The 12,525-nt window shown below is 40.7% G+C and overlaps 1 protein-coding gene across 1 annotated transcript in view; it reads right to left on the reverse strand.

Annotated features, from left to right (window-relative positions):
* The window catches only part of fam172a (family with sequence similarity 172 member A), a 139,846-nt gene that overhangs the window by 29,272 nt on the left and 98,049 nt on the right, over nt 1-12,525 (reverse strand). Inside the window, exon 10 of the mRNA XM_034117781.1 lies at nt 12,003-12,087. Coding sequence (XP_033973672.1) covers nt 12,003-12,087 — 85 coding nt within the window. The remainder of the gene's footprint in view (nt 1-12,002; nt 12,088-12,525) is intronic.

Below are 12,525 nucleotides of genomic sequence, written 5' to 3' on the forward strand. Positions count from 1 at the left end.
TCCTGCTGTGTGAAGGTTACAGGCCAACATCCAACATAAACCTTATGACATGGTCAACATAACAAGAACTGAGTGTCAGCTACGATTAGAGCCTTGGGTTAAATCCTTGATCATTCGAAAGCAACATTTTCATATCACTTTATTATCATGTGATTTGTCAACTAATATTCAATGTATTAAAAGAGATTAGGGTTGCATTAGAGGATTATAGATATTTGAAGGAACCAGGAATTAATGCACATTGACCCTCACACCCATCCATACACACACACACACATACACTATGCAGAACATAAACACCAAGCTTGCCATATATCAAAGAGATTATATTGTGATTTAAAGAATTGTAGTACATAACAAACAATGTATATCTAATCTATCCATACATGCATTTATTTATCGGTTTGATTGGTTCAAAAAGGTTGACCCTGGGGCCAGAGCAGGGCAGGAATGCCACGCATGGGTTTAAGCTGTAAGGTAACATCTATGTCAAAAACCTCATCGTGTGTAAGACTAAATCTCTGAGTTGGGTCCGGTTGGGCAGGCCTTGAGTCGGAATTACTGAGCCAATCTAATATGAACACATCCAGCGTGGTCCACAGGAGCCAGCCTGACATGTGACTGGCTGCAACACCTTAAGGTCAGAGGTCAATACAGATTTCAGCAAATCTGAGCAGGCACTGCATAAGCTTCAATTCTGGGAGGGGAGGGGGCATGGCTTGGCCTCCAACCCTTACTCGCTAAGACCCTTGAAGTTTTTTACCCTGACCTAGACTTGACTCCTTCATCTGGGATGTTAGCTATACTAATTACTGCCTGATAGCCGCCTGGTGCCAAACGCAATTCACTTCCCCGCGATTCTCCTCGACTCCGCTCCAACAGTCGGTGCCAACCTTGCTTAGCGTTCATGAAGTGTTGCAGACAGAAAGTGCGAGCCCCCACCTTTCTTCTGCTCTGGCAATCTACCTCTTTTGTTTAGGGTTTTGTTATCAGGCCACATGTTGTTCAGAGGGCAGGGTTGGGGGCAAAGGGTAGCTGCACTATGTAACATCAGAAGGTCGGCTGGCATGCGCTCTGAAAGAAAAAAAGCATTTCATAAGCCAAACAAAAGGGGATTAAAATGGCGCCAAAGATGGATTTGGAATAAGCGCCTCCGAATACTGACCCCACCCTTTTGCATCTCAGACTGTCTCCTCTATAGCTGAAGATGCTCTTAGAGTATGAACAAGGACAGAGCCACACCGTGGTCAGGTGACCTCAGCTCAAGGGTGGGGAAGGGTGACTTTCCCTCAGAGTCAGAAGGTCCAATTTATTTCTAATAAGCCCTTAGGCATAGAGGTCCAACCTTGTGGCGCCCTCCGCTCCCTGATCTGCATGTCTAGCACTTAGCCTTAGACCCCCTTCTGTGCCCTGTGGGCCGCCTAGTCATATCTGGGAAGCCTAAGCAGGCCCAAATCAATGTGAGTTTGTCTGTGATTATCAGTAAGTGGGTGTATATGTGTGTGTGCATTCACTTTCGTGGGTGTATCACTAAGTGTGTCTACATGTGTAGGGCTATCTCTGAGCATGTCCGTGTGCGTTTGAATCTGTGAGCATGCATTTAGTTTGTATGTGTGTGTATGCGGACAAGTGGCCTGTCTATGTTGATTAGATAGGAGGTGAGCCTTGCAGTAGGGGGACATACTGGCTGACCAGCACACAGATGCATTGGCAGGGGGGGGGGGCAGGATTGGTGTTTTTCCACTGACTTTGTAGTTTAGCCCTGAGAGGCTCACAGAGGTGATAACCAGTGTGTCTCTAGGTCGCCCAGATAACACGCCTGTACACACAGCATTCTTCTTCTTGAGGATATACACACAAGTGTAGGTAAAGGCAGGATTGCAGGCACACATATTTACGCAAGTATAAAGACTGAGATTACAAAACCACATCTCTCAACATGACTTTTCAAAGTTGGCATAGTAAGTGGGCCTCAGAGGAATTAACCCAAATGTCAGTGTTAAGGGATGGTCAAAAGGTGACTCAAAAGATATAAACAGAAATGATATGGCAATTATAGTGGACACAAGTTTGAATCCACTACCTCATGATATAGGCAGAATATGTTCCTCATTTAAGAATATTCCAAAGGGGTTGCACTGTCAGTTATTTACTCACATGAAGAAAACAGTTTAAAAAGTGAGACTTGTGTTTACAATGTTTACAGAGCGATTGGTTTGGTGGTAAGACAACCCCTCTAAGTTGCACACAGAGGAAAACAAACTACCTTGCACTTTATGACACAATTATTGGTCTGTTGCTTCAACAGCGCCAGACCATTTATGGAGGTGAGAAGTTAGCTAACTCACAAGTCAAAGGTCACCTAGTGCTGCCCAGAGCAGTGACAGGCCAGCAATGGTCAGAGGATGTTGGCGGATAAACAAGAGAAGCAGGAAAGAGGGTTGGGGATTAGGAGCTATAGCATCTGTGAGGGATCAGCCAGGCTATCTCATTACTCTCAGGCACAATAAGCACAACAACTTCCCAAGCACTTTATAATTGCAGCTTCCTATGCCACAAACAACTTGTGTTTATTACCCCTTTCTTCTCCTTGGTGCTATCACTGCAGAGAAAAAAGAATCATCCTCTAATTGCCACATTTCTCTAATACTAGCAAACATCGGTTTCACGCGTGGTTTGTCTCCTGTCCTAGAGATGGCTGGTTAATAAAGTTTTTTATCTGTCAACATGGAGCATGAGGAAGGATCCAAGGTCAATACTGCATACTCAAAACCCGGCTGATCGTGGAATCTACCATCACTTTTGTTTACATAATTATATAAATAAGGTGTGACTTTCTTTCCTCAGTAAAAAAATAAAAATAAAGAAATAAACATTATGATTTGAGGCTTATTATGATTCAAGGACTTTCAAGGGTATTTTTCCTTTCATTTTCTAATCATCTCTTTGGCAATTATCTGCATTCCAAACGTTCTCACAGATTCCTTGTTTGTTGTTTTTTTATTTATTTAATAGCAATCATTAAAAGTGCATTTAATTATAACCTAATTGTGCGCAAGAGATGGGGTGAAAGTACTGCCACAATGTATCAAAAAGGTTTGGCTAAACAGGAGTGGTGGGTTTGAATTCAAGAAAGAAATATCTGAGCGATTTGCTCTCCCACACTTACAATGTGTACACAATGACATATTAAATTGACAGCGTTAGCAGATGTTGGATCTCAGCATTAGTTCTTCAATTCAGTAGCTGGGTGTTCAGTGTGTGTGTGTGTGTGTGTGTGTGTGTGTGTGTGTATGTGTGTGTATGTGTGTGTGTGTGTGTGTGTGTGTGTGTGTGTGTGTGTGTGTGTGTGTGTGTGTGTGTGTGTGTGTGTGTGTTAATCAACAGCTAAACCATATAACGTGATCTCAACTTAGAAAATACATTTATAAAAAGCCTACCAGAGCACATTAGAAATTCGGTATAATAATAATTCAAGATAAAACTTGATACTAAATGGAGCGAAAGCCTGCAAGCTAGTTCGGACAGTGAACTTGAATTAGAATAATAGTAATGCCCTGTTTCTGTAATATGGCGGCTGTTTAGCCTCACCACCACCCTGGCAACCATGGGGGGATAGTTATTTAATCATTCTTCATTCTATGTAAATATATCTGCAGGGAGTGATGAGGCCAGAGACTAGACACTAACTTACTATATTCTGCTGTTAACAAACATTTCAAACGTGAGTTCACTGAGTCAATTCCACTTAATACACACTTCTGTTAATACCAATCTGTTCAACCTACAATCATCACGTTTGAAGGGCACAAGCATTCTAAAAGTCAACCTGTGTTAATATATTTTATATATATAATTGGGATGTTTGCTGCTGTTGATAACATTAACTTCCAAACAACACCCATCAGTATTTCTGAGTTTGCCCTCCTTGTCATGACTTTTAGTGTCTTAATCTTAAATAAAAAACGCTGTGGAGCATTCAATCAGCTTCTTTCTTCGGCAGCTTGAATTTATAAGGATTTATTCTGACACCTTTATATGATTACTCAATAGATTAACCTCTCCCTGCTCTAATCTACTTTATCCCATCAACTTAGTTCACCTGGTGGAAGAAGCTGTGAATACTACATTTAATGCCAAGACATTTACAATGTCAGGACTGAAATAGGATTATATATTTCTGAAGTTATGCATACATCAATAATTGAAATTAACTGTGAATTAATCAGCAATGAGAAGCAAAGAGACGCAAATGTGTTGCGTGAGGTGTTCCTACTTGGCTTGGTTATCCTCTCATCCTCTCACAAACAAGGTCAATTCCAAGATGGGGTGGTGTTGCAACATGGAAAGCATCCCTGTGACACTGGTTGGGTGGCAACTTATACCTTGTTAATGAGGGCTCAGTAATACTGGGAGACTATGGGATGAAGGTGATTGCTAAGAGTTATAATGCTAGTAGTGGTTAGGATTTGTCGTTCCCCACTGGGGCTTATTGGATTAATTCCACAATAGGCAAAGCACCTAAGACGGGTCTACAGGAACAAGAATTCAGCATGTCTTTGAAGGTATTTCCTGCTTTTTGACAACACCATTTTGAGCAGGTAACCACTGCAGAATCCCAAATTTCAACTGATGATCAATATTTTTGATATTCATTTTTACACTCAATCCTATAACCGTCAAACGTGGTAAATTCACGGTCTGTGTGTTCTTTTTTCTAAGTGGTTCGCCACATGTCAAGGTCAGGGGTAAAGGCTGGGAGGATTAGAGCCTATATCGAGTCAATGAGAAGAGGCCATATGGGCAAATGAGATCCATGTCCGTGAAGCACTAATCTGGGGATGCCCTCTGAGTGACCAGGGATGGACACTACACAGAGCAGCTCAGAGGCTTGGGGATTTAAAAGCAGCCTGTGACCTGCTCTACTGTACCCTGTACATTAGCTCCCCCATCTGACCCTGTGTACACAGAGAAAAAGTACGTGGCCTTACATTAACAGAGTAAAAAAATACAGCCCCTTGTGCAACTGTAGTGGTGCCATTCCTCAAGGTCTGATCCTTTCCATTTTATGTGGGTGAAAAATGTCCTTTCACCCATTTGGATGGATTTAAATCTAAATATATCCAATATAATTAATAACATACGTTATGCTGTAAATACAGATATGTTTACATGGAAGCCACTTCTATAGAAAGAAATATATATACAGCTATGCGGGCTACTGAATACAATGCTTAGTGTTTGCCCCTTAGCAAATAAAAGGAAAAATAGGCATAAATAAAGCAGTCGGAGGTATGGCATGAAAAAAAGGAGATAAAACAAAAAAGAGGGGGGTATTTATTAGCGATACAGTCGTAGTGATTGGCTGCGAGGCGAGTAGCAGAAGGACAAATGGACAAATCTGAGGAGCTAATAAGAGTGAATACGGAACAGCCCTCATGGGCAAATCTGGCACTAAGATGATAATGAGATTATAAAACCGCACTATATTGCAGCAAATTGTATAAGTGTTTCATTGAACCTTGTTGAACTTTCATTTATGCATGCCAGGCTCTTTCCCTTTTCGTCTCTCGCCTTTCTTCTTTTCCTCAGGATGATGGGTAGAGAACAAGAAAGAAGGAGAGGATACAATGCCTCCTGGATAGATTTTACCTAGTGCAGGGGTGAACTGAAGACCACAGACTGAGCTTTCCAGACACGCTTCGAGTTAGCATAATCACAATCGCCTGCATGTGAGATGTGATTATAAAAAACACTTCACATCCTTTCAGCACAGCATCCTTCATATATACAATAGTGACATAAACATATATATTTATAGAATATCGATGCCTCATAATAAAAGCATCTTAAAGCCAACAGCATTAAGGCTTTTTTATGTCCATGCTTTAATATTCTCTAATGGAACTAATTTTTAACAGATAACTTGAATGTGGTGTGTAGAAACAAATGGGTTGAACACATAATCAAAACACACAAAAGATGATGTGACTATTTTCTGCAAAAGCCTTTAGGATTCTTCAGTGACAGTCTAGCAGTTTGTTTTGCTTCAGGTTTGTTCTAATTGCTTTAGATTATATATTTATTACTGTCCCAATATATAAATTGAAAGTCTGAAATAGTGTTCAATCTATATATTTAACCACCAATACTGCAAATAATGACACACACATAAAAAACATGTATACTATTATTGGAACTGCTGCTACTAATATAAATGTTGTTTTTCAAATCAATAGTGTGATATTGTCACATAACTAAAAGGAGCTGAACAGATAAGCTAATGCAAAAGTCAACAAACATTAACCTTACATCACTGCTGAAGAATTATATAGTGTTTAACTTAGACAAGCTTGTTCAATGATTAGCTAGAAATATTGATCTACTTCATTTCCTCCCATTTGTCAGTTAAGACAAACAAAAAGGCAACACCCTTGTCTTGGGCCTGTAGCAGAGGCTTGTCTATTGACTATGTCAGCATATCTTTGATTCTGATCCGAGTGAAGATTCATGTCCGACAGAAAGCAAAGCGTAGGAATAGATCAATAAACACGGACAGTCCTCCAGATTTGAATCTGAGAATTGAATCAAAGTGGTCAAGTCTTTGGTTCAAAGCAAACGTCCCTGAGCAACGGCTACCTACATATTGAAACAGATTGGCCTGTCACCATGTAACAATAATGTGAACTGTCAATGCACTTGGATCAGTGTTGCGTCCAAGACTTTAAGGTTTCCTTTTTTTAAAGATGTTTAAAGATGGTGGTCCCTGCAAAAGTTCTTAAAGTAGGGCTACATTTCAATGTTCCTCTCTGTGGTTGTTGAAAACAAAACTCCTCTGGCGCACAGGTGTACAGTATATCTCAAGTCTTAGTCCTTACGGCAGCAGCCCATAACGAAATCCAAAAAGAAAACATGTAAACATATCGATGTTCTAAGATGCAGAGAAAATCCATTATTTACGTTATGGCCTGATTCATTTAATAAATCCAGCTAATCAGAAGTATAAGCACACTTGAGGCCAAAGTAAAATATAAATGGTATTGAAACCCATTATCTCTTCAAGAAGAAGTTTGCCTCTTAAGCTTCAATTTCATTCTTCATTTATGCCGAACTGTTGTCTCTAAACATATTTCTAATAAGAACAAAAAATAAACTTAAAGAAAACTAAAGCTTAAGGTTTGATCTTCAGTGTAGTCAACACTCTCATATCCTCTGTTTATCTCATATAGACCAGACTCTTGATCATGTGCCAAGGTATACCACTCGAGCCAAGGCAGTTCAGAGTAAAATATATTGCATAGTTCTATTTCACAGGTGCTTCTCTATAACAGGGACAATGTGTATGGCCATTCATGTTCCCAGCATTGGGTGCTCTGGCATACATGTCAAGAAGAAGACAAACAGATAATTGAAAACAACAATTATATATCGTGAACCAGATTTTAGCTTAGCTTGGTTTTAAAAAAAAGTTAATGTTTTTGCCTCATGTAGATATACTTCATTCTATATGTGTTGTCCCTCCTTTTATAAAAACACATCTTACAAATCAGCACTTTTACTCATTTCTGACAGATGTCAAGAGTTCTTGGTGTCAGCATTTTCCACATCATTACGATATGGTGTGTCAGAAGTGTGACCCAGACAATAGCCGGTCTCAATCCAGGTCAGAGGTTAGAGTCCGGTTCACCAGAGTTTTCTTGTCTACTTCCTGCAACACTACCGCAAAGTGTGCCGTTCAGGCTAAGAAAACACTAAAACACATTTGTAAAAACACAAACACATACACATTTTCATGTGATCTTCCATCAAGGCAGCGGACTTCCACCCAACCAAGCTGAAAAAACAGTGGTTAGAGGGGGAGAGGTTAATTTGACTGGGCCTAAGTTTCCTCTTCAAGCGTTAAGTCACACAAACATCAATCAGTCAGTGTGTTCGTGTGTGCGTGTTCGTGTGTGTGTGTGTGTGTGTGTGTGTGTGTGTGTGTGTGTGTGTGTGTGTGTGTGTGTAGTGAAGAGGTACAGACACTATAATGTGTGTCACGGTCATCGGTGTGTGGAACAGGGAGGTGAGGGTTACAGGCGAGCACATTCGTAGTAAAAGCAGGACAATCAGTGTGTGTGTGTGTGTGTGTGTGTGTGTGTGTGTGTGTGTGTGTGTGTGTGTGTGTGTTAGGTAACAGCTTTTGTTCTCAGGCATTCTTTTGTGTCTCTGTGATATCTTGGCACATTAATAACGCTGAGCCTCAAAAGTATGAGCCTTAGGTAAAGAAGAAAGGCAGAGTGACCTCGCATGTCATTGCACCGGAATTATTTCTCATTGCTTTAACAATATTGCATCACTTCTCTAGCCAACTCCCTGCTATCTTCATTCAAGAAACGAAAATCAAGAAATCCTTTCAACAAAATCCTCACTTTTAACTAAAAAAAAGAACCTAGTAGAAAAACAAAGAAAGCTGGGCACATAAAACATGACATACAGTAGCATATTTATGTTCTGAAAGAAAATGAAAGTGAGTGTCTTTCTGCAGTCCATTAGGGTTAATTACAGCCTTGTGTTGGGATGCTTGTAACAGAGCAAGGTTGGTAATTAAAGTACAGGTAAGACATTAACTTACTTTTGTTAGCCATTAATCAGTGTTTACCTTCAGAGAGCTCTCCCTTTGTAATTAATAATCAGCTTGGACAATGAGTAATCACCCAAGAGGAAGTTGTGTGTACAAATGTGCGAGCTTATGTGTGTGAGTGTGTTATTAGCAAGGGGGTTTTCCCGCCGTTGAAGCATCTTTACTGATCAAACAACCCATCATCCATCTCACCATGAAAAAGTCAATAAACTAAGCGACAAAACAGAGGAGCCCTTACAAGAAAAATGACTGTAAGACTGGGGTTTTCCTGTATTTTCATCCATCTTGTTCTTGTCACCCTGTTCTCTCCCATCTTACGTTTATCCTTCTCTTGGCATCTAAATGGCTGTGTCGTTTTTGGAACGATTACATCTCTGGAAAGCCTCAGCAACGCCACTTAACCAGCACCCCACAACCTGGACTTATTTGTCTGCCTTTGTAGTAACTTCTCCACACCGCCACAAACACACATGCACACAGAAAAGGAGCTTTTCCAGGAGGAGATTGGTTCCACTTTATCTGCATATTTAGCCTGTGTTCGGCGTGCTCCTAACTGATAAAATTCTGCTAGTGTGCCAGGCCACTGCCAAACGCCAGAGCAATGACCTTCTTATAGGAACACATTTCATTTGCTTTGGGGGAAAAGAATAGAGTGAAAAGAAGAAAGATTAAGACATGAAAAAAAACTGAAAGGGAGGGAAGCTAGCCAGTCAAATGCGAAGGGAATGGATCCAGGTTTTATCGCATTTAAAACAGGAAATGGAGACTAAAGTGGACACCCCTGCTATGCGTTATTGTCCATCCCTCGCTGGGTCCTCCCAGCACAGTCAGACTGCCATTTAGGTATACCAATGTTGCACAGATGATTAGAAATAGCAGACTAGCTCTTCATCCACTTTTCTCTACCTACTTCTGCCAAGAGTCTACCAGCATGGAAAACACAATCATTATTATCAACCCTCATACACACAGGGAGGCAGAACACAAGAAGTGAAGGGAACAGGGAAATGTATAGAGGCACAAGAGTAAGGAAAGAGAGAAGAACAGACACAGGACAGATAAAGAGCAACGGCAAGACTCGTCCTTCAACCCGTTCTCCCATCATGCTGCCTGACTAGTCCCAGTGTCCGTGTTTAAGCACACATCCAATACTCTTTTAGCCTTAAGATATCTTGCTGTGTGTGTGTGTGTCTGATCACATGCCATTCTCCACAGCATCCGAGTCGCCCCAGGCCTGGCTCAGTCTGGCTCCACACAAGAGCGGTGGTTCACACTGTGATGTGTGTGTCTGCATATGTGCATGCGTGTGTGTGTGCATGACAAGAAGAATTCACTGGTTTGTTGTCTGTGGCAAAGACATTTTATGGTAAACCCTGATTACCCCTACCTACACAGTCACACAGAGTCACACACACATTATAACCATAGCAACCCAGACAACAGCAGTCAATGTGCAGAGAGGTGACTTTTGGGAGCTGTATGTGAGTTGATTGAAGTATTGGGCCATGATGCCCTGACAGCCTTCCCTCAACCTTCTCTCAACCTCGTCACCTCTGTGGCTCTGCTGTGACTCTCCCCACAATGGCTGCTGCCTGCAAACCTGCCAGGCTGCCAAGGACACAAAGGCGACAGAGACAACCTTTGACATCTGAAGCTGCCACCAAAAGACCAGAGACAAGCGGAGTTGGCAGCTCTGTTAACAGGCCAGAGACCCAGATCTATTCAGCTTGGTTAAAGTAGCCAAAGTCAATAGAGCACAAGTCAATAGTGCACACATACAGATGGACGTTGTGTCAAAGAGGTCTTTGATAGAACAATGTCAGACACACCACAGTTACATATATCAGTTTCAAAAAAGTAAACCGCGGTATCTCGGCTCAAAGGTTGCTGTCTTTGACCGACAGCAGTCCTGAGAAGTGATGTGACACATCCATATAAAAAAACTGACATTTGAACATGAAATACAGTATGGGTTTTGTATTAAAGACTAGATGACATTTCAAGAAGCTGATTCACTGGTATATGTTAAGGCCAGCCACCCACACATTTCCATGTGGAACATGGTGTTTTAGTGGGCCAGATGAGATAGCAGTGTTGGAGATGTATTCACTACCATGTGGAGCATGTGTAAGATGACCTATACATTCACCATGGTGTCACAGAGGGACTTTGAAGAAAATGAAATCACCAAGCAGGACTGCCAAAGTGATGAAGAAAATGTGAGATGAGACAAGGAGGCAAGGGGTGTTTTGTATGGGTGTACACGTGTATTAATCAATACATTCACATTGGTAAAAACAGGTAGCCTATATATTATTTATGTTATGACTCCTTTTTGTGTCTATGTGTGTGTGTGTGTGTGTGTGTGTGTGTGTGTGTGTGTGTGTGTGTGTGTGTGTGTGTGTGTGTACGCCCCATGGTGCCCCTATGGTGTGCCTGTGCGTATGTGTGTCACTCTTAAAACAACACTGCAATCATCATCTCCTATCAACGGTCATGTCGAGGATTACAGCTTTCATCCCTAATCCTACATTAAGGACACATTCTCATGATGGCCGTGACATCATCAAGGCCAGTCCACCACAGAGAGGGCACAGACAGGAAGCCAAACACCACAGGAAAGGATTAATGAATATAAGAGACAGAATAAATAATGAAAAAGAAGACAAAAATAGAAACAATAATAATAAAAACGCCACATTTCTGTACCGTGTTCGGGACCAGCCTCTGTTTCCGCCCACTATTTGTATTTTTCAAGATAATCTGCCAATGCTTCAGTTTCTCTGACAAGATCCTTTTCAATCAGCGCCTAAGACCTTCAAACTACCCAACATGTGCGCAGATGCACACAAACCGAATGCTGTCAACATACACATCACACTGCAAGGACTTAATTCTGATAATCTGCACATGATAATGTGCATTGCTATAAACTTGCTGTAAAATAATGTTTACCTTCACTGGCCAAAGTTGGTATATTGTATCCATTTACTCTAAGCTTGGACCAGGGATATACCAATTATAGAGATCAATACAAATGTTAGGCTATATTTAAGGGAATTGTAGTAATGATTTATAAACATCATATACATTTAAACTGATAAAAACATTTTCTCAGTATCCACAACTACAGCTACTAACTTTATTACTCACAATGAAACACTGATTACATGTTTTAATGTTTGACTGTAGAATAAACACATGGCTTAGCTAACATTGACATAGCGCCTTTTGAGTACCAGTCCTCTTCTGTCTAACTGTCTTGATTCATTTATTGGGTTTTGATAATGAAAGTGATCTAGATAATGCTGTATGTAGACATTTAGTAATTATGTTATTACTTTTGTAGTGTGTTTATACTGAGTTTTTTTTTTGATACCTGCAGAGACCCTGGGGCAGTCTCGCAGCATGGGATCCAGCAGGGTGTCCACAGGCTCTGGGCTCGATACCCAGTTGCAACAGTGCTGTAGGAAGAGGGCAAAAAGAAATGTGAGATTGACAATTGAAACTCTACATGTGGAGAGTTATATAAAATAACAAGTGACAACCAGCTTCCTCTGCTATGTATACCTCGTGAACACACAAATAAATATATGCCTAGAGATTAAAATATAATAATGAATGGGTTTGATGTAAAAATATATTTTATCTTGATGCTTCAAATGTATTGTTTTTTCTTTTTTTACTTTATGGAAATATAGTAAGTTTAATTGAAATTGAAAGCAATATTAAAAAGAAAAAAGAAACATTAATGAAGAAAGTGGGATAATAGGGAGGTAAGGGAGACAAAGAAAAAAGGGGGACAGGTGCAGAGGAAAAGTGGAGAGATGATAATCGCGAATGAGGTGTGTGCGAGTTGGGGGAGAGAAACAGAAAGAGAGACAGGAACAAGCAATTAAAAG

This window comes from Trematomus bernacchii, unplaced genomic scaffold, assembly GCF_902827165.1.
Source record: "Trematomus bernacchii unplaced genomic scaffold, fTreBer1.1, whole genome shotgun sequence".
Classification (NCBI taxonomy): Eukaryota; Metazoa; Chordata; class Actinopteri; order Perciformes; family Nototheniidae; genus Trematomus; species Trematomus bernacchii.